This window comes from Gastrolobium bilobum, unplaced genomic scaffold (assembly GCF_033153095.1).
Source record: "Gastrolobium bilobum isolate Gb01-03AN ecotype WA unplaced genomic scaffold, APGP_CSIRO_Gbil_v1 utg15090, whole genome shotgun sequence".
NCBI lineage: Eukaryota > Viridiplantae > Streptophyta > Magnoliopsida > Fabales > Fabaceae > Gastrolobium > Gastrolobium bilobum.
This window is the reverse complement of record NW_026898506.1, coordinates 345,835-368,723: the sequence shown is the minus strand read 5'-3', so window position 1 is coordinate 368,723 and position 22,889 is coordinate 345,835. Positions and strand designations below refer to the sequence as shown.

At 33.7% G+C, this 22,889-nt stretch overlaps 3 protein-coding genes across 3 annotated transcripts; 2 read left to right on the top strand and 1 right to left on the bottom strand.

Annotated features, from left to right (window-relative positions):
• The first annotated feature begins 2,209 nt into the window (after positions 1–2,209).
• On the top strand, positions 2,210–3,023 carry LOC133316949 (abscisic acid receptor PYL2). Its single transcript, XM_061518750.1, has one exon. The coding sequence runs from the start codon at positions 2,316–2,318 to the stop codon at positions 2,880–2,882; it is 567 nt and encodes a 188-aa protein (XP_061374734.1). The 5' UTR covers positions 2,210–2,315; the 3' UTR covers positions 2,883–3,023.
• Positions 3,024–9,964: 6,941 nt separating this feature from the next.
• Positions 9,965–13,347, top strand: LOC133316975 (homeobox protein ATH1-like). The gene is made up of 4 exons (XM_061518769.1): positions 9,965–11,117; positions 11,648–12,003; positions 12,964–13,024; positions 13,183–13,347. The coding sequence occupies exons 1-4, from the start codon at positions 10,035–10,037 to the stop codon at positions 13,345–13,347; spliced, it is 1,665 nt and encodes a 554-aa protein (XP_061374753.1). The 5' UTR covers positions 9,965–10,034.
• A 3,979-nt stretch (positions 13,348–17,326) lies between these two features.
• On the bottom strand, positions 17,327–21,432 carry LOC133316926 (protein NDL2). Its single transcript, XM_061518721.1, has 11 exons — positions 21,359–21,432; positions 20,070–20,169; positions 19,337–19,434; positions 19,100–19,188; positions 18,847–18,907; positions 18,685–18,771; positions 18,529–18,606; positions 18,390–18,446; positions 18,226–18,281; positions 17,853–17,988; positions 17,327–17,765 (listed from the first exon to the last, which is right to left on the bottom strand). Exons 1-11 carry the CDS (start codon positions 21,422–21,424, stop codon positions 17,544–17,546), a joined length of 1,050 nt encoding a protein of 349 aa, XP_061374705.1. The 5' UTR covers positions 21,425–21,432; the 3' UTR covers positions 17,327–17,543.
• Positions 21,433–22,889: the final 1,457 nt, after the last annotated feature.

Sequence of the window (22,889 nt, the reverse complement as noted above, 5' to 3'; positions counted from 1 at the left end):
TTTCATAACCAGTGATAATTAACAAGTAATGGATAACCAATATGTTCTAACTGCTTTATACACTCTGCAGATTTTGGATCATTTCTTATCCACTTATTTCAATACACACAATGATCCAAAAACACAAAACGATTCTTATAGCATAACTTATAATAGAATTGCAGCTCTATAAGACATAATTATAAGAAATATATATCCAAACAAAAAGATATTAAGATATTGTGAATATGATTTGGGGAAAATGAAAAATAGTTTTTTTTTTAAAAAAAATTTGTTAATCTTTTTTTTTATTAAACTTTTAAGTTTTAAGTAAAAACATAAGTTTTTATCGTTTTTACGCGTCGTTTCTATCAGTTTTTACCGAGGACCGTTTTTACTTGAGTTTTAACACGGATCACTCTAGTAAAAATGTAAAACACTAGTTTTTAACAACAATATCAATGACCCTCTGATCCGATCAGTGATCCAATATTCCAATCAAATCGATGCCGGATTCAGATTTAATAACACTGTTGTAGAAGTCGCAATACTCGCAGCAAATTCCATGTCGAGCAATGCTTTCCAAACTCCTGCCTATAGATTAGGAAAATATTAATATTTTAACTCCACTTGGTCAAATTGATTTGGAACTACAAGGGATTTTACTAATTTTATATTCGTATGTAAATGATAATAATGGGCAAAGCCAATGTACATTGATAGATTCTGTGGCTTAGAAGCAATTTAATTATACTCATTTTACCGCTGCTCACATTTCCACATACAGCTAGCCCCACATCCACATGTAAAAGCTGTGCCCGTGGTGGCCTCTTCCCATTCCTCAAACTTTGTATGGAAGAAAGAACTCTCCCAATAAACATGATGATATGATGATGATAATGGTGATGTAAACACTTGAGAACAATGATAAGCAACCCCTAATGACACACACACCCCTCTGCGGCTCTGTCTCTTTTCCTCTGAACCAAAATAAGGGATAAATAAATGGAAACAGTTTTGTGAAGGGAATGGTGGGTCCACGACAAGTGGGGTATCCTGCAAAGTGAAGTTTTTTTTTTTTTTTTTAGTACAAGCAAAGTGAAGTTTGGATCACGCGGACAAGGGTTTGTTAGAGTTCTCACATGATTCGCGAATCTCAAGCTTGCCCTTTTCAACGATTGCGACTACTCCTACTCCTACTTTTCCACCTTTTTTCCAATCTTACCCTTAACTCACTCTTCCTTTTAAAGTCACTTCTCTTTCCCTTCTCAAAAGCCACCATTTTTTCTTTATATATGCCTCCGCAGCAACCCAAAAAACATTATATTAATAATTATGATAGTATGATAGTGATATACTACTACAAAATTTAAATCTACCACTATTTATCTAGGCAGTTAGCACAAAGGTATGGGCATGCATGCCATGATGTAATCCATATTTTTTACATATCTTATATCTATGATCCAACTTCTACGAAAAGAAATAAAAGATCAATATGACGCACAATTAGGTATAAGGATGTCGTTTTGTATGAATTTTTGAAAAAAGAAAAGAAAAGCAAAAGCACCACCGAATCGGCTTCAAATCACCACAAGACAAAGCTGCCCATACAATTAAACAAAAAAAAAAAAAAAACTGTGTTAAGAGACAACGCCTTTCCTCATATAGCAAAGTTATGGTCCAGCCGTCCAGCCTTCAAATTCTCCCTTACTTAATTAAGAAGCAAATCAAATATATATTATATGGGTTATAATAATTTTACACCTATGTAAATATTCTCAATTTTATTTGTTGATTCTATTTATATTTAATGACTCTAATTTATCAAATATGTGATTAGTTAGATGCGAACAAATTAATGGACAGAACTTGGTATAAGACTTCTTATTATTATAGGATTTGTAAGAATAACATGCACATATTATATATAAGGGAGGATTATATTTATAAACTATACTTTATATTCTCGGAAGTATACTATATTATACTATGTATTTCTGAACATACATAACATAATTTGTAAAAATTTATAATTTTTTTTTTGTAAGTGGATGGTTCCCTTATATATAAACTTTTGATCAAAAAGTATTGTGGTGTTATAAAACTGAATTGTCCAGGGCATATCTGTCCAAAACAAAAATAAAAAAGACAACCCCAGAGATAAATAAGCTTACACATCCTCATGTGTTGTTTTTTCATATGATTGTTTTGTCCACTATTCATCTCTCATCTCCATTTACCAATATCATATGATATTGAACCTCATTCCATTAACCTCCTCTCCTTCAAATTAACACACATATCTAGCTAGTTCCCCAAATACACACACAAGAATGGCCTCAGAAACACACCCTCTGCAGGGTCTTACACCAGAAGAATTCGCTGAGCTCGAGCCTATAATGAACAAATACCACAAGTTCGAACCTTCCCCAAACACGTGCACTTCCATTATAACATACCGAATCGATGCTCCAGCGAGCACGGTGTGGCCCTTCGTTCGAAGCTTCGAGAATCCTCACAAGTATAAGCACTTCATAAAGGGTTGCAACATGAGAGGGGACGGAGGCGTTGGAAGCATAAGAGAGGTGAGCGTGGTTTCAGGGCTTCCAGCATCAACAAGCACCGAGAGGCTCGAGATTTTGGATGATGACAAGCATATTCTGAGCTTTAGGGTTGTTGGCGGCGAGCACCGCCTCCAAAACTATCGTTCTGTTACATCGGTGAATGAGTTTAACAAAGACGGTAAGGTGTATACTATTGTGTTGGAGTCTTATATCGTTGATATACCAGAAGGGAATACTCAAGAGGACACAAAGATGTTTGTTGACACTGTCGTAAAGCTTAACCTTCAGAAACTTGGGGTCGTGGCTATGGCTACATTAATGCATGGACAACAATAATAATGAATGAATGTTTTTGAAGCTGGGGTTAATTGTAGTTGATATCTGTTATTCAGACTTTGAGTTTGAGTTCATTGCTGGTGGTTAACGCATGCTTCTTTCAATTTTCATTGTTTCCTTCCTTCTAATTAATATATTCTTCATCATGAAAAAAAATAATATTTTTATTTTCTTATTAGTAGCGTTTGGTTATTAGATAGTTGAAATTTAATTAGAATATGTTTAAATAATTAGAGGGCAAGCTTTAGAACAGCGATCAGAATATTCGAATTAATGTCACATATTTATTATGTCTATAAAATATCTTTTTATAAAAATATTATGCAATCGTAACCCTATTCTGGCAAGTCGGGAGCCTTGAATACCCGGGATTTGTATATGTTCAAATAATTAGTTCTATATACCAATAATAATAATTATAATAAGTTCAACCAATTATATGGTGGTCATACCCTTCGTGTTAATTTATTCAATAGCTAGGAGGGGATGTAGAAGATTGGTTGGAATCTAACACCAATATATATATATATATATATATATATATATATATATATATATATATATATATATATATAGATGGGAAAGTATCTAACACCAATATTTGAATACAGATTTCAAGCTTTCTTAATGTGAAATGAGTTTAAAATATTTAGATTTGGCATTTTCGTCTTTGGAAAGTAATCGACTGAGTCTGAGACGAAAAATAAGAAGAAGAAGAAGAATAGTGTTATTCATATTCAAGTTGAGACATTTGACGTCACTTGTAAATATGAAATGCGATCTGCTTGCATATTATTTAAAGAGGCTTCTAGGTATGCTTTCGTGTACTTTTATTATGAAAATTAAAGTTCAAATAGGCAATTAATGGATGTTCCTGTTTTTTTTTTTTTTATAAAAAAAACTATTTTTTGTCAACCTTATACATATATAGCTATATATATATAATCGTAGTTAGTATTGATTCAAGAGGGAAAAAGGGGAGGATAGTAGTTGAGTTAAACGCCTTTTTGTGAAACTTAAATGTCAAACCCCAAATTCAACGGCAAGGACAACAAAGCGAGAAAATCTCGTGATAACTTGTGGAGTTGTGGCCAAACTTCAGGAACATGTGACTATGGACAAAGAACTACGAGTGCTATTTCCCAATAAAAAAAAAAAGAACTATGAGTGCGAAGGCTCATGTCTCTTTCTCTGAGACTGGGGTGCAGAACACGAGCATTTTGTTCATTTTTTTGCAAGCAAGATTAAAGTTTTTATTTTTTTAAAGTGGCTAGAAATATAAAAGTTAGTTGACAATGATTGGGATATTGTACTTACATATGATGTAATTGTTTTTTTACTTAAAAAGAGATGCAAATATGTAATAGTAACATTGTGTATAAAAATTACCTTATCATTGTACTCACTAGTCGGAGTCTAACGATGAAGTGATTTTAATAGTATAGCTCTTAACTTTATCGTTTGCGAGGAAATTTGTAAGGAAAAGTAGTAGCAAGGATGAAATTAGTGACGAAATTTTTATAGTAATTCTCTCGCTATACATAATTTTTCTAGTAGTGTTATTTTCTGCTTTGGCATATAAGGGTCTGTTTGATTTGTATTCTCAATTTTTTGTTTTTAAAATTATTTTATAGAACAACATTTTGTAGAAAAAAGGAGAAAGAAAACTTATAATTATCATATTGTAATTAATGAGATGTTGTTCTCCGTGTTTTTATATGTTTGAGAGTTAAACTCAGGAAAGAGAACAAAAAGAGGTAAGAGTTGTTCTCTATTTTTTGTTTTAAAAATTAAACAACAGAGGTTTTTTAGAATGATTAATACAGAAAACTCATACCAAAAACAAATTTTTTAATTTTTTTTGTTTTTAAAATTACAAATCTGTTTTTGTATAACAGAAATCAAATAAACCTTAACTTTCTGACTCTGTTTTTGAAACTAGACAAAAAATTTAGTGCCACATTTATTCAAATTTTTTTCACATTGTCTTTAAATATTTTTTTGAAGTGAGTCAGTCCCTAATATTTCTATAAGTTTCAATTTTTTGAGTTAGTTATGAGACTAATTTCGAGTCGGAACATAGTTACAGTTATAGCTTATCGCTCCTCTCCAAATATATATTTGGTGAGAATCGAACTAGGTTCTCTTTCCACTCTAATCAGGCTGTGTTGTCAACTGAGAGCCTATCATCTATGAGAGAGGTTTAAAGTCTTAATCTTAAATCCGCACTGAATAAGATTGCTTCCATTGAAGATATTTATCAAAAACAAAAAAAATCTTTTTTCTTTATTATTTAAGAGGTCTTGAATCCTTCAGAAGAGGGAAAGTTTATAACAGAAACATAACAGACAAACCTATGACATTAAGCACGTTACAATAAAATATGAACAACAATAAATTAAGCACTTACTTTGCACAATTCGCTTTCATGACATGTATAACTTGATTATAATTTGTTAATTTGATTCGTCTTGTTTAAACAAGTTTTTATTGAACTTAAGGGAGAAGTTATAGCTACTACCTTTTTTTCTTACTATTTATTACTACTAAATCGTAACCGTTGATTTCCGTCAATCTAACGATTATAATTTATTGAAAATTAATAATTAATTAATAAATATAACTCAATAAATTATAACCGTTAGATTGACAAAAATCAACGATTATGATTTAATAATAATAAGTAAAAGAGATATTAAGTGTAACATTTTACTAAAGTTAAAACAAATCATTACTACCAGACGCAAGCAAAGTTAAGGTTTGTAGTCGGGGTCGAAATAGTTTGAACAATGCCAGAAAATGGACTTTAACTGTCCATTGGGCTATTGTTCCTCGTGTCCCATCAGCATTGGACGTGTGCAGATATGTGTCTTTATGTTAATGTAAAATATGACACAAAATATGTAAAATCTTCGGTTGGGAGATTAGTCTTGTCCTTTCTCCGGTTGCGAAGCTTAGTGTACCCACTGTTACAATGAGGGGCTAGCCCAAACGGGCCGTACCCCGAGGGCATGGTGCCCGGAGAAGGTTGAATGGGGATACCTCCTGGCAATGTACCAAAAAAAAAAAAAAATGACACAAAAGATAAAAGCTTGCTTTCTGAGGCTATGTTAAGCTTGATTAAGGCTTAATAATGGGTACAACTATCAAATTATGGTAGCTCAGTTAGTATTAGAAAATTGAACAAGTGAGAATAAGATTATGTGTTCGATCCTCTCTAATACCATTTTTGAGAAGTCACAAAATGATTAATCAATTGAAATATTTTCAAAATAAAATAAAATAATGGGTACAACTATAGCCTAACACCAACATAACATTTATTTGGCTTTGTCGTTTATGAGGAACGGACACTAGTCAGACACACTGGTCCAGTTCATGCCCTATCATCTAAAAGGTTTATGTACTTAAAAAAAAAGTTTTAAAACGGCCCATATATGGGAGGCGAGTCTTGTATCTGTTACTGAACCCAAAAGAGAGAGGGAGAGGGAAAACAAAAACCAAACCTCCCACTATTCTGCTACAAAATTTATGAAATACTATACTAATGAGTAGTTTAGAAGATAAACCTTTTTTTCTTTTTGTACAATTTCTAGAAATATGATGGGAAAGTACTTTTTCGAGAATATTGTCAAAAAATTATTTGATAGGTTAAGATATTATTGAAATTTTATCCAAAAAATAATGTAAAATTTTCACATGAGATTCCAAGAATATCACCAAATGGGTGGTATTTTTGGATGACATTTAGGAAGAAAAATTATACACAAAATAAATTTTCAGAAATCTTATATCAAACATGGATAAATAAAATTATCACTATCACTTTTTTTGAAATCTCAAAAAATTCCTCTTATCAAATACCCCCTTATTCTATTATAAATTCTTCTACTATAACTTTTATATTTCTTTAGTTACTGTTTCTTTTCTTTTTTCTTTTTTGAATATGTTACTGTTTCTTTCAGTGATGCTTGAATGATAGCAGTTTTACGACGGTAGTTGTCACTAGGGTGTAAATGGACTAGACCGGCTTACAGGGGCTTATGGCCTAGCCTATATTAGGTCAGATTTGGTCTATTATAAATAGTAAAATAGAACAAACCTAAATTTTTAAAAATACCTATTTCGAAAATAGGTCATAAACTTTTTGTACATGTCTGACCTATAAGCCTACAGGCAAGCCTATATCATATTATTTATTTAAATTATAATAAATAAAATTTTATTTTAATAATTTTGAATAATAAAATAATATTATTTTAGTTATTCTTTTAATTGTTGAATGTTTAATAGGCTTAAACAGGCTAACATGCCTATGCTTTTATTTTTTAAATATAAATCAGGTCAGACTTGTAATTTGGGGCCTACACAGGCTAATAGGCCAGGTCATACCCAATATTTTTTACACAAGCTTGACCTATTTAAGGCAAAGCCTAGCCTAGCCCAGCCCAGCTCATTTACACCCTAGTTGTCACGGAGATATGATATAAAATAATGGAATTCTCTATGCAACTTAAAATTTTAAGTGAGATAATTATTTAACATTTATCATTCCCCAAATTATGAGATCATAAATTCGATTTTTCTAGTCTTCTTTTTCAGTGAAATTAAGCTAGTATAAGAATATAAAAAAATACAATATTCATGCTTTAAGCTCATATTTTTTGTATGTGAGATATGTGTTAAAATAATATAATATAAAATCATTAAATAACTTAATACATATATATATATATATATATATATATATATATATATATATGGGATTTACATTTCATTTAACATGACAAGAAAAAGTTTTTTCATAAAAAAAAATTACGGCACGCAAAACGAATCTCTATAACATAACACAATAACTTTTTCTACCATATAACTTTTATAAAATCCTATATATATATATATATATATATCCTTTAAAAACACACTTCAATCATGGTAGAGGGAGATTTTTTTCTGTACATCCATCGAATGTATCTAAGTGGATTTTTTTTTTTCAAAAAGAAAAAAATTCTTATTTGATCCATATCTCTTTAAATATTTTCCATTGAATCTCAAATTTTTACTCTTTTTAAACAGAGGAATGATGAATTAATGCACAAAAAAGCACTACATTATAGAGATGAAGAGGATAGAATATCTCTATTCTTTTTATTTAGATTTTGGTTAAATAAAAATTAAAAGATTTAATGCTGACAAATCAAAATTATGAATCTATGGATCTATGGTCCATGACCCACAAATCAAAATCCCAGAATATATGCAAATAAGGACGAGCTACCCTATTAGTGACACTATTTCCACTTTCCACATTGAATATAAGAGGTGGTGCTTTCTAGTTATCATAATTATCCGCTATGGCTCATAGCTATATAGCCTATAGGAATGGCCATGCAAACACACTTGTCGTCATTTTTTGCTTTGCTTACATCACCATCTAACTCTTTCTCTTCTCTCTGTCTGGCTACCCACAAGAAAGGACACAAGCTAGAAGCCTATATAAAGGCTATGACACTGTTTCTATTTATCTCTCTTTCCCCCACATCCATTTGCCTTGTGGCTTTAGTTGTTACATTCTGAAGGAAAACCTCGACGCTTGTTTACTCCATTTACTACTATTGTTTCTATTCACATTAGCATCTTGTTTTCAAAATAGCTAAAAAAGCAAAGGCCTTTTCTCTGAAAATGTTTCTGAGGCCACCTGTCATGAACAGAAGTTTGAACACAGAGAATCCAGATATTTTGATTATGGTGATTGCAGTGAAGCAGATGATAAGATAATAGGCAGTGTGGAGGACAAAAGAGATCAGGGAGAGATGGGCCCAGTAAAGCCTGCAACAGAAATGAGTGGCACTGTACCAAAGACTGTTGTGTTTTATGGAATAATGATAGTTCAGTTGATAACTGAACAGATGAAAGTGAAAATATGTATTCGATCATTTTCGGTATCGTCTTTAAGAGAAATTTAAAGTCTTAATTTCGAGATCGATCACGAATTAAATTAATCGTAAAATGATAAATTGATTAAAATATTAAAAAAAAGAAAAGAAAAAAAAGACTATTATGTTTCCCTCTCTCTTTCTCTTTCTCTCTCTCTCTCTCTCTATCCTTTCATGTTACTCATATGTGGCTCCTTTTTCATTCATCTCAAAAACTCACGCATAGGTGCATGGTTAGCTTAGCTCCTTTTTTAAAATTCTTTTTTACTTTGGCCTTTACTCTCTTCCTTGCTTTTGGTTTTCTTGAGGTGACTGTTTTTTTATTTACAAGACCAGATAAGAAAGATAATGAAATATTTTGAGCTTTTTGTGTGTGTTTTTAGGAGTTAAGAGAGGAAGGATATTCAATGAATCTTGATGGGATCTGTGAAAATGAAAATGGTTTTACAGTTTGGGATACTTGAATTAAAATAATGCTTCTGTTCATGCAAACGGAATCAAGTACAAGCTTTTGGTATTAGCCTTGTTTGGCATGCTTTGCTCAATAGGGGAATGATTGGCTTCTGGTTTGCTTCTTTATTCTTGTTTTCTAACAAATTAATAGCCCATTTCTCTTTAGTCTTTACCATTGTGCTTCTGCTTTTTGTTGTAATCTTTAGGGTCAAATTTGATGATCCTCTAACCATAACTTAAAACTGGCAATGCTTATTTTTAATGTTCCTTTCTGTTTTTCTAGGTTCTTGGAATGCAACTAAAGTTCCATATAGTGGCTCTGCTTGCTTTTGTGGGTGATGACTGGTAGATAACTCATGCTTATTAAGAGAAGGTTGGTTCACTTGGTTTGCTAACAAGTATGCTTTTGATTTTCCCCTTCTCTTGAAATCGTTTGTGTCATTTAGTTTATATCAAATAACTAGTTAAAAAGCAATCTTTTTATTATTTGTCACCTTTCATCTTTCAATATGTTGTTAATCATCTATGATTTTTCTCTCTGCCTTGTTCCAATTTTATTTTATTTTCTTGTATGTAGCATGGATCTGTCTTGGTATGTTTATTAGAGCAAGATAATTCTTCAAGAAATGGGATAACTAGATTCTATTGGCCCAGATTAGCATGAATTTGAACAGAGTGATCATGCCATTCTTGAATTAGTGCTGTTCTAAAAGACCATTGAAGTACCAAGAGCCTCTAGTTACATTTACTACTTGTTAAGTCGATGGAGAATGATATGTACAATGTTCCACTGGACATGGCTGGCAGAAATTCTTCTGCCATGGAAGAAACTACACAGCATCTCACACCAAAGCCACTCATTTATTACTATTCATTTGACCTCAACAACCAAAACCACATCATAAATGGAATTCCAATTCTTGCTGGAGAGCAAGTTGAACCTACAAGTAATGTCCATGTAGATGGTCACTTCAGAAATCCTACTAGTATTGCTGATTCTAATTCCTTTTTTACATCACTAGGAAAGATTATTGTGGGAGATGCCTCAAATCCCATTGACAATTGTGACTTTCAAGAACATTTATCTGGAGGAAAGCCAATTACTTCTGCTTCACTTGCTGCTAGAATTGGTCTTCAAGAAAATTTAGAGAGTTCAACAACTTTGTCTCCTTCTATCTGTTCATTGGAGACATTGGGACCATATGTCTTCAATAATTGGCAAGATACTTCAAACCCTTTGTCTGCAACTTTGGGTGATCGCGGCTACGATGAAGTACCGGGTAATGGTAAGTGGAATGTCAACAAGTTTCTTAAAGCTCCAGAGGTTGATGGGACTGGGTTGTTGGCTTATTCATCCATAGTAAACCAGGATCCAAATGGATGGACATCATCAAATGTTACAAACTTGGCCAATCTTGCTTACAATTCTTCTAATTGTAGTAATGAGCTATCACTAAGTCTTGCAACATCTCCAACCCATAGCATGAATGGAACAAGGTCAGGCTTGGAGCAAGCCTCATGCAGCAGTATGGAACTGTCTATGAATTTGGGTCCTAATAAGCATGTCCAGTTTTCACCAGCAATCTTGGGATCGAAATATCTTGCTGGAATGCAAGAGATACTTACTCAAATTGCAACATATTCATTTGAAAATCTAGAAGAGATAAATTATTCAGCTGATGGTGTTAGGCAAGGAGGAGATAAATCAACTTCAGCTTTCATACCCAAGAGAAGGATAGCAATAAATCACAATGAAAATTCTATGTTTGAAGCACATTTAGAATCTCCATTGCAAAGACATGCAGCTGAATCAAACAAATCCCAACTGCTTATGCTTCTACAGCTGGTACAATGCTATCTTATACAATTATTTGGTATTAGTAGAATCAGTTATGGTCATATGGTCGAATTAGACATGTAAACATGTTTAATGTAAGTAACTATTTCAACCTAAAAGTTTAAGCTAATACATTAATGGTTTTAACTTTTATATCATATTTCTCTAACACCTCCTCACACCAGAGTCCATTGGGATTGAAGGATGGACAATACATAAGCCTCACCCACCTATGCTAAAAAGCTCTATAATATTTCATTATTATTTTTTTTTTAATAGAATGGGGGGTGATAAAGATCAAACTTTCGATCACTTGTCACTAAGGCTATGATACTATGTAAAAAATTAAGCTTGAACTATTAGGTGAGGTTACATTAACGTTTTTATATTCACTTTTCCAAATTAAAATTTATGCATGGGAAAATCGCCTATACTGATTCAGAACAACAGCTTCTAAAACAAATTTGAGAAGTTGAACAGTCATATATGAAAGTTTTCATCAATCCTAACATAATGACAGTAATCTTCTTTTTATTCAGGTGGACAATCGATATAGTCAGTGTTTGGATGAGATTCATACTGTTGTATCCGCATTCCATGCTGCTACTGAGCTGGACCCACACATGCATGCACATTTTGCTCTTCAAACAATCTCTCTCCTATACAAGGACTTGCAAGAGAGGATTAGCTATCATATTCTTGCAATGGGATCGAATTTGAACAGCTCATGCTCAGAAGAGGAGAAGGAATGGTCTGTTGAAACTTCATTCATTCAAAAGCAATGGACTCTCCAACAGTTGAAAAAAAAAGATCAGTTATGGAGGCCCCAAAGGGGCTTGCCTGAAAGATCTGTCTCAGTTTTACGTGCTTGGATGTTTCAGAATTTCCTCCACCCGTGAGTTTCTGTACTCTAAAAGATATAATATTAAACATAGCTACCATCTTTCTTCTTTGGGTTATAATAATCAAAACATACATATTTAGTGAATTTAAAAGTTGTGCATGGACCCGAGAGTTGTTAGTCTAGTGGTGACCCAATTAGATCTCAGGATTTGACCTGTCTAAAAGGTAGTGGATTTGATTCCTGAGAGTCACAACTCCTGATAAGGGTGAAGGGACTCAAATTTGAAACCGGATTAGTCGGGCATGTTTGGGCTTCAGACACAGGTTGATATCTAAAACAAAAGTTGTGCATGGAGCTACCCTCAAATGCAATTAGTGGTGAGGGGTGTGGTTAGTTTGCATAAGGTCATAGATTCAAATCTCAGTGCCACCATTGTATCCAAAAAAATGAATTTAAATATTTTGCATGGACCCAAGAGTTGTTAGTTTAGTGGTGACCCAATTAGATCCCAGGATTTGACCTGCCTAAAAGGTAGTGGATTTGATTCCTGAGAGTCACAACTCCTGATAAGGGTGAAGAGACTCAAATTTGAAACCGGATTAGTCGGGCATGTTTGGGCTTCAGACACAGGTTGATAACTAAAACAAAAGTTGTGCATGGAGCTACCCTCATATGCAACTAGCGGTGAGGGGTGTGGTTAGTTTGCGTAAGGTCATAGATTCAAATCTCGGTGTCACCATTGTATCCAAAAAAATGAATTTAAATATTGTGCATGGACCCAAGAGTTGTTGGTCCAATGACGACCCAATTAGACCCCAGTATTTCCAAAGGGGTAGTGGGTTTGATACCTAAGAGTCATAACTCTTGGTAAGGGTAGAGAGGTTCAAACCGAAACCAGATTAGTCAGGCCAGTTAGGGGTTTTGGACACGTGTTGGTATCTGAAACAAAAGGTTGTGCATGGAGCTACCCTCAAATACATATGTTATTTAATATGTTTTTATGAATGTCAGGTATCCTAAAGATGCAGAGAAGCATTTACTTGCAGTTAAAAGTGGGTTGACGAGAAGCCAGGTACTTATTGCTCTTGTTACATACATCTTTGATCCTTGCCAATTGTTTTGGGGGAACAATCTTCTATGAAAAATGTAACCCTTTATAGACAAATAGACAGAAAACATGTTATTTTTGTTTGGTTACGCTTTGAGCTGAATTTATGGTTTGATGACCAGGTATCTAACTGGTTTATTAATGCACGTGTTCGGCTATGGAAACCTATGATTGAGGAAATGTACGCCGAAATTAATAGAAGAAAAGCTCTTCGAAATGAAGAAGGAATCGAGAGCAGTCAGAGAAGCAGGATAAGAATGAACAATCAAATGTTTAATATCAATTGAAGGTGAAGAAAATCTCATAACAATATGATGGAGCATTATTACTAATAATATTATTATTGTTTTTTGGATTAAGTAAGAAGCACGACGCAACTGAGACCAAAATTGTGCATAATGCTCTGCATAGTTGGGTATTATACTATTATGTGAAAAGAAACAGTTCTGAAAAATATGCTTTCGTATGAATGTTGAAGACCAAGAATTGCAGTTTACAACATAGAATGTTAGTAAATAACACAGAATTTATTTGATGTCCAGAATGCATATTTTGTTTCAGCTTGATTATAAATTCTTTGCTATGTTTATAGCACTTAGATTATAGAAATTGAAGCCAAGAGAAATGATACAAAACCTTTTTAGGGACTGCTTCATCAAGTGGAGTAAACAGAATTTTCAATTAAAATTGTAGTCTAGAGTAATAAACGAGATTATTTTATGCTGCTAAATAATTTTTATTCTAAATTTTTGCTTATTCAATCTTAAAAGATTTGTCATTCAGAAACGCTAAATTCCTAATACAATTATGAATGAGTTTCTTCACAAATGTACGGAGGATTTCATGCTGAAGAGAGTTAGTGTGCTAAATGCAAAATAGAAAGTCATATTAATGTCTGAGAAATTTTGTCCTTGAAAATAGTTTATTGATAATGCCATTAGTCTTGTAAGACGAACAAGTAAAAATTTCTCATTTAGTCTTACTTTTTAACCTAAAAGATAAGGGATTTATAATTATATAACTATAATGATGCAGGAAAATGGAAATATCATGTTATAGAAACACCAAATGTGGGGCTCATAGGTTTTTTTTTTTTTTTTAAATAATAATAATAAAGTTTGATAGGTTTGCTAGAAACATCTATTCGTTCCTGTAACATGATACTTCTAAATCTCGTAAAATAAATGCGGAGGGGCATCCTTAATATAATAAGTGAGGAAATGCCTTATATCATCACTATTTACATCATAACTCGTGAAATTTATGCCATCACAATATTTCTTTTTTCTTTCTCTGGCTCCCTTTTCTTGCAAACTATAATGGTCTACATTTCTCAAATGATTTGTGCATACTTAAAAGTAGGTTACGATTTTAAGGGTTTAATCTCTTTATGTTATAGGAGATAATTTTATATCTCTTTATGTTATAAGAGATAATTTTATCTCTTACACATACATAAAAATATGTGAGGTTCATATTTTCTTTTTCTTTCTTTTCTCTTCACATGAGTTCCACATATTTTTATATGTGAATAGAAAATAATTATATCTCCTACAACATGAGAAACATCACATCCTTTGTTTAAATAGGTTAAAATTTGTTTTTTAAAATGTGCATGAGCATGAATAATTATTTGTTTTTTGGCTTCTTAGAGCCTTTTTCGTTGACTGTTTTTTGTGCAGTATGGCCTCTTCTCAAAGGAGTTCCTATACAAAGTTTTATGATGTTGCATCTTCTAAACCTAAGAAAGATGATCGGTGGTGTTCTTATTGTAAAAGAACAGGTCATATCAAGGATTTATGTTTTCGCCTCCATGGAAAGCAAACTGTCTTTGAAAAGAGGGCAAGGATGCGTGGTCAAGCGCATTTTACTTCCTTTGGAATAACTCCTGCACCTAATGAGACCCAACCTGCATTTCGTCAAGATGAGTTAGAACGGCTCCGAACCATCCTTGATTATCTGAGTAAGCCATCTGATACTAGTGCTTTGGCTTTGACTGGTATGAGCCCCAAAACTCATTCTTTCCTTTCTTCATGTAATGATTTTAAACATTCCTGGGTTGTTGATTCTGGTGCTACTGATCATATGGCTTGTTGTGCTGACTCCTTTGCTTCTTATCATCCTACCATTGGAACTCATACTATAGCCATAGCTGATGGCTCACATACATCAGTTGCGGGTTCTGGTGACATAAACTTACAGCAGTCCTTACATCTTAAAGATGCTCTTCATGTTCCTAAACTCTCCACGAATCTTCTTTCTATTCATAAAATTACAAAAAATCTGAATTGTACTGTAACCTTCTTCCCTACCCATTGTGTTTTTCAGGATCTCGCCACGGGAAAGACGATTGGTAGTGCTAAAGAGCAAGGTGGGCTGTACTATCTGGTGTCACAATCTCCCGCAAATAAAGTAACATATCACATCTTGATGTCTCATGGTCAATCAACTGCTGATTCTTTGATTTGGCTTCATCATAAGCGTTTGGGACATCCTCCATTTGGTTTGAATCTGAATCTTCAGTGTCTACTCCTTCACCTGAGTCAGTGTCTCTTCCTCTTGTTCCTGTTCCCAATGTGTCTATGTCTGATCCTCCTGTGACTGATACACAGCCCACATTGCCTCAACAGCAACCTCAATCGTCTGAACCACTGGTAAGTCCTGAATCTCATATTTCTGATCATGATACTTCTGATGACTTACCCATTACTACTGATTCTGATGATTTACCCATTGCTCTTAGAAAAGGAAAAAGATCATGTCCCAAGAAATCTTGTTCCTCTTGTACTCAATACCCTATCTCCCATTTTGTTTCCTTTGCTAATCTGTCTGTGCAGCACAAAAGCTTTGTTTCAGCACTAGACTCTATTGCAATCCCAAAATCAGTACATGAAGACTTGAAAGATGGGAATTGGGCTCAAGCCATGCAAGAGGAGATGAATGCATTGGAGAAAAATAAAACATGGGAGGTTATTGATAGACCTACTGGAAAGAAAGCAGTAGGGTGCATATGAGTTTATGCCCTGAAATATAATTCTGATGGAACTCTTGAGAGATACAAAGCTCGATTAGTTGCCAAAGGTTACTCTCAAACCTATGGCATTGATTATGAAGAAACATTTGCTCCAGTTGCAAAGATGAATACGGTGAGAGTTTTGTTATCCCTTGCTGCCCATTACAATTGGGATATAAACCAATTTGATGTGAAGAATGCTTTCCTCAATGGTGAGTTAGAAGAAGAAGTCTACATGGAAATTCTGCCTGGTTTTGATTCTGTGAAGGGAGAAAATAAAGTTTGTAAATTAACAAAGGCCTTGTATGGATTGAAGCAGTCACCTCGTGCCTGGTTTGGAAAGTTTACTAAGGTTATGATAACCTTAGGATATAAACAAAGTCAAGGAGATCACACTCTTTTTTTCAAGCACTCCCAAAATGGGAAGCATACTGTGCTCCTTGTATATGTTGATGATATTATTATCACAGGTGATGATTTTGTGGAGAGACAGATTCTGCAAACACGGCTTGCCTCTGAGTTTGAAGTCAAAGACCTTGGGAAACTGAGATATTTCCTAGGGATAAAAGTAGCTCATTCGAGCAAAGGAATCTTTATCAGCCAGAGGAAATATGTTCTTGATCTTCTCAAAGAAGCAGGAAAGCTCGGGTGTAAACCCTCTAATACTCCTATTGAGCAGAATCACAAGATGTGCTATGAAGAGGAGAGTCCTCCAGTTGATAAAGGACAATATCAACGGCTAGTTGGGAAATTGATATATTTGGCCCATACTAGACCAGACTTAGCTTATATTGTTAGTGTTGTCAGTCAGTTTATGCACGATCCAAAGGAGAAACATATGCAGGCAGTAGAGAGAATTCTTCAGTATCTGAAAGGTACTCCTGGTAAAGGGTTGTTATTCCGACGTGATGGCAATCTATCTTTAGAAGTCTACACAGATGCTGGATCCGTGACTGACCGTCGTTCTACCACTGGTTATTGCATGTTTCTTTGTGGTAACTTGGTGACATGGAGAAGTAAGAAACAAGATGTGATCGCCAGATCAAGTGCAGAAGCTGAATTTCGAGCTATGACTCAAGGCATTTGTGAGACAACATAAAAATACTTAAAAACAGGGAATTGTGACCAATTGCACACTTGCACAGTAATGACTTTATGGCCACATGTTTGTTTTACAATTGAAACCAGAACTTCCATTATATTTTTTATTTTATTTTTAAATACAAAAACGACAATTCCGAAGCTTCACCGTTCAGGCTTCAGACTCGTTAATTACAATCTATGATTACAAATGAAAGAATGACTATATGTTGATTTCTACTAAACTCTTCTCGTTTCTTCCTCTGTTGATTTCGTATTTCCTTATCTCCCTATCTACAATTTGGCACCCCCTCACTCATCAGAATTATGAACTCGTTCCATAAACAGATCAGAAAAGGCAGCATATTGCCAAGCTTTATTCACCTTCTTCTAGATTTCCACAGAAATTCGTGTCTTTATTGGTTTCAATTTCAAACCCATACTCTCTGGTGAATAAAGCTCATGAGAAATGCAAGATGGAGTCAAGGGACTTCTTGGGCTGACACTCAGCTTGGATGGCCTGTACAAGCCATATCCCATGAGAAAGTACTCCATTGGTATTGACATAGCATGAGGCTGCTCCTCTGTTACCATTGACCCACACGCTTGAACCTGTGGTTCCACCGACAGGTATTAAATCTAAGATCATTTCAATATACACACATTCTTATCACATGGAAATTGAACTATTTTACACACCTCAACCAAGGCACTGAATCTTCTGTCTAATTTTGAAGTGATATGGAGAGCCTCTGAGTGAAATGGAGACATATCCCCAACAAAAATTAATGAACGACATCGTAATTTTCTCAATCCTTCACTTATGTCGGGTCTCCTGCCAGATGCCAATAAAAAGTTAAATGAAAATGAAATATACCCCTAAGTAACAAGTGCATTGCTGTCCCAGAACATATTGAACTAAAGTGTAGGCATATCCATTTTTGCATCAAAACAGGTAAGTTATCACTTATCAGCCATCAGTGCGAGTATATATAATTAATTTCTGAGTGAAATATACCCACTGCCCTCATAAAGAAAAATGAAAATCACTATTTTGGTAGTGGAATCGTACTCATTAATAGCTTCAAGGAACCGCCACACATTCAAACTCTGCCTCTCATCCAATGACTGTCACAAAATATTAGAACTCAGAAAAGTAGTGTTTAAGGTTCAAAAAATCAGATACCAGTTATAACCCAGTACGTATATGAAAACAAAAAAGGTATATTGACTAACCCTTCGGCATGCTTTAACTATGTCTGACTCTGGTAATTGAGTACCACCACGAATTTCCTATCACCACAAATAAAATTTAATGACTCAGCCTACCATGCTGTAAGTAGAACAAGGAATGCTTTCCGAAGCATAAGTATACCTTGCTAAAGTACCGTTTGAGCAATATTTCCTTTACCACCCCACACATGCCATAAAAGTAGAGTAAATTTGACATGACCTGCAAATATGGCAAAATCTTAAGAAAAAATCGAGATTTATTTTGACAAGGCACGATCATTTAGGCATAAAAGAATACCTTGTTGTACAACCATTCAGTCCAAGAAGGTTCTTTACATAGAGGAGAAACAAGTATCAAACCAAGAACACGTTGTCCATACTTCATCTGTTGTCAAGTGTTAGAAAGACCTGTAAGTATCTTAACGCCATTTAAGAAGGGGAGGCCAATATGAAAACTTACAGCAAATAAGGTAAGAATGTAAGCCCCAGCAGTTACTCCCATACACATGACTGCATTAAGACTGCACAGAAAAAAAGAGCAGCAGGTCGTCACTTTCAATCTGTCAGTTCTAGAAAAAAATTGAAATTATCAACATTGTAAATTTAAACACCAGACTGCCAATATTTATAGCTAAACGGAAATTGCTCTAAAGCAAATTTCTTCAAGTCACTAAATGGAAGGCAATTACTGATTAAAGCTAGAACACACTCACCCGAAAAAGTTAAGAACCTCAGCTATTTGATCAGCTAAGTCATCTACAGAAAGAATTGGGTAATCTGGATTAATTGCAGCAGCTCCCAACTGCAATAGCTCTTGAAGAAAGCACAAGATGATAAGCAACCAGGTAATTATAACATTCAACAATGTAAATATTTATAACAGTGACGAGAATACGAGATATGAATCAAGCAACACCATAGTACTGCTTCAAGACACAAAAGCTACATACCTCATGCCCAGGTGGACTAATGTGATATATGCAGAAATTGTGGAGCAGCAGGGAACATGCCTCGGGACAAAATAATAAGCCCTGAAAGCAGGAGACATCTGATGAAACAACATGCAAGAAAAAAAAAGGTTGGTTAGATTGTCAGTATGCCAACAACAGAAAAAATGTTAAGAAAGTAATCAATGTTTGGAAAAGGTCGCAAAACAATATTTTAATATTTGAATTTCTCTGAATAAAACCATTTGGGAGCGGACCATATTTTTCAAAAAAAGAAATACCTTAATAAGGAACTGAACCATATTTTTAAGGGAAAAACAAAGCAAACGTTTAATTTTCTGATAAAGATTGTAATACATATTTTAATACCAGCAACTACCAGATTTTCAAAACTCTGGCTAAATTGAATCTACTCAAATGTATTTGGACAAAATTTTCACCATAATGGTTAATTAAAATAAATATATAAATGAGGTAATTTACAGACAAATAAGATGCAATGCTTTGACAAAAAGGGCAAACGGCTCCCCAACTTGCGAAAATACGGATGAGGGTCAATTGTACACAGCCTTATCTCTGTATTTTTACAAAGAGGCTATTTCCAAACTCGAACCCATAACCTTCCGGTCACAAAAAGCAACCTTACCGCTACTTCAAAGCTCGCCCTCAATGCTTTGACAAAAAATATGGAAAAATCAAGGGGATATATATAAAACCTAAAACCCATTTAACTCACAATTTAATGCCAAATCAGGATAAGTGATAAGAGCAGGCTTGTCCATGTCTCCATACACAGCAACAGAGATGGAGCCATGATGTGTTCTTATAATATGTTCCTGCAGAGACATGTTTATAGCTTATTTACCAGTAACAGCAGATGAAGTCAACCGGAGCAGACAATAAATTGCTTATGATACACCATCGTCTTTTTGTATTCATAGTAAGAAAAGGGGAGGGAATCAGGTAAGTGAGGAAGCAATAGATGTTTTATGGCTCTTTGGGTTTATGGTTGGCGACAAAGAATGTTTGAAGCTCCTTTGACGCTTCTTCATGAGCGTCAGAAGGAAGCTAAAAAAAATGTTGTTTTGGACGGTCATGGAAATCTAAAACAAACGAGCCGTTAATCATTTAGCGTGTGCAACAAAAACATGGAAATACTTTGGGGTTCATTCACAGCAAAAAGAAATAAAAATCAGGCGCATGCAAATGGATGTCACATGTAAAGAAGCACTTCATAACATAAAGACACAAATCATTGAATGTGGCAGTGTAAATTGCATGTGAAGAAGTACCTTTTTTATTAAAAAAATATATATATATTTCAATCTAGCCAAAATATTACCATTGATAAAAAGTAGCAACAGAAAAGTCTAAAAACACAATTCTATTTCTTCAATCCATCCAAAGCATGATAACATAAACACTAATATCTTTACTGGCATTTAGAAACTCTAATTAATATCCAAAAGTGAACTAGTAACTAAATCAATTATCTGCCATCTTTGATGAAGTAACCGTTTAACTCGCAAGTTCACGTTTTGTTCTGTTTTTTTTTTTAGTTCAGGGCAGGTACAAGATTAAGTCTTTAAATCCCTTTCAAAAATGATACCGGAAGAATCGAATACATGCTCTCATTCTCACTCACATGCTCAACTCTCATTCGTAGCGACAACTATTGTTAAGTTTGACATTATTTTGACATCAAGCTTCATTATATGATATCAGTGGTGCATGCAGTTCCCCTAACTACATATTCCAACTTCATGATCAAACAAACGCCGAGAACCAAAAAACGACACGAGAAATGTCGTTTTTGCTAGGGAAGAAACAGATGAGTTAAAACTTAAAATGGCAATTGAAAACCATCCTTAGTTAACAAACAATTGAACAAAAACGGTGAAATAATATATAAACAAGCGAGGCACATGGTTACATGATAAAGAATAAAAAAGGAATGAAAATGTGAAAGCGAATTCATAGGAAGAAGGATGGTTGAAAAAGAGAATAGAATGCAGTAAAGTATACCTTGGCTGAAGGATAGATGGCTTCCATATCCACCGAAACTGAATCGGTTGAAGATGAATCAGCCATTTGAAATTTCAATTGCATTTGCATTTGCACTTGCACTTGGGGGATTCCTTTATATGCGAACAATCGCGCTGTGTTTCTGAGTTGTTTTTCGTAATGAACTCGACCGAGTCACCGACGCTTCAATCCCGTGGTACTCTTCGTTGGGGCCTCACGAGCGGTCCGCATCAACCGTTGGAACTTGAGACTCTGGTTCAATTAACCACACTTGGGTAGACCGACATTTTTTTCTTTTTATTTTCTTTTTCTTGTCTCTTAAAATATTAAAAAAAATTAATTACTCAAACAAACAAAAAATAGATTTAATATATGTAATAAGATATTTTACCTATATTTTTTCTTACTTACCTTACCTATTTATCTGCAATACAATTGTTTCAAAATTTTATTTTTTTTTCTTTTGAGATTATCATCAAATATTATTAAAGATAAATAGGTAAGATAGGCAAAAAAAAAATATAGGTAAAATAATTATATATATATATATATATATAAACTTGTTTTTTCCTATAAAACACAATTTTGGAACTTTGTAAATGCATTATTTATTTTTATTTCAATTTTTTTGGTAAAACAGTATTAATTGCTCAACTTGATAATAAAATTGATCTTTCATTATTTAAAGTCAAATTATAAATTTTCAGTTTTTAGTATTTATCCTTTGGATAAAGAGTTTCTCTAAAAATAATATCTCTAAAGATATCCACAGTAACAAAAAATATATTTTACTCCAACATGGATAATTTTACCTATAATTTAAGCAATTAAGTGTAAGATTGATAAAAAAAATTAATTTATTAAAATTAGTTCTACCACAGTGCTCCCATGATGAGGGACCCACATGTTTTCAAATTTTAATTGAATCAGGCCCTCAACAATACAAATAAATAAGATTTTGATTTCATTAACTAGTAATTCACCCCAAAAAATGGAACTATTCTGGACCCTTGCTCTTCCATACCAAAAGTATTATAATTAATACTTGCCTTTCAACCATACTTCTATTTCAGAATAATTCAACTGACAGTGAAAGATAGTGCTCTTATGTGTTATAATATAAGGAATATCGTTATCATTTCTTGTAGCTAATGCATCTTAAAAAATTGAGTTATGTCCCTCAATTTGGAAAACATATTTATTAATATATAAATCTGAAATACAGGAAAATAAAATCACATCATATATAATCCTCAAGTGTAGCTAAACTGGCAACTAAGTAAGGGATTCAACTCAAATAAATTCTTGGAAAATCTTTAAGGGCCAGAGAATTCGTCTCTCTCCTCCACTAAAATTATTTCATCTTGTCAAAAAAATGTAGAATTCATTTTAATTTTTTTTGCAAGTATATTCTTCTTCAATGACCTCAAATTTCAGCTTATAATATTGAAGCAAGTTGCGGAATAATAAATTAAGAGAATGTGACATATGTCATTTTTAATGTAGTTGAATTTGAAAAATATGAGTTCAG

Coding starts and splice junctions, on each gene's coding strand:
- LOC133316949 (XM_061518750.1), top strand. CDS start 2,316: ATGGCCTCAGAAACACACCCTCTGCAGGGTCTTACACCAGAAGAATTC.
- LOC133316975 (XM_061518769.1), top strand. CDS start 10,035: ATGGAGAATGATATGTACAATGTTCCACTGGACATGGCTGGCAGAAAT. Junction 12,004..12,963: donor TTTCAGAATTTCCTCCACCC/GTGAGTTTCTGT, acceptor TATGAATGTCAG/GTATCCTAAAGATGCAGAGA. Junction 13,025..13,182: donor GTGGGTTGACGAGAAGCCAG/GTACTTATTGCT, acceptor TTTGATGACCAG/GTATCTAACTGGTTTATTAA.
- LOC133316926 (XM_061518721.1), bottom strand. CDS start 21,424: ATGGCTGATTCATCTTCAACCGATTCAGTTTCGGTGGATATGGAAGCC. Junction 18,772..18,846: donor ACATTCTTACCTTATTTGCT/GTAAGTTTTCAT, acceptor ACTTGACAACAG/ATGAAGTATGGACAACGTGT. Junction 17,766..17,852: donor GATTCAGTGCCTTGGTTGAG/GTGTGTAAAATA, acceptor GTGGAACCACAG/GTTCAAGCGTGTGGGTCAAT.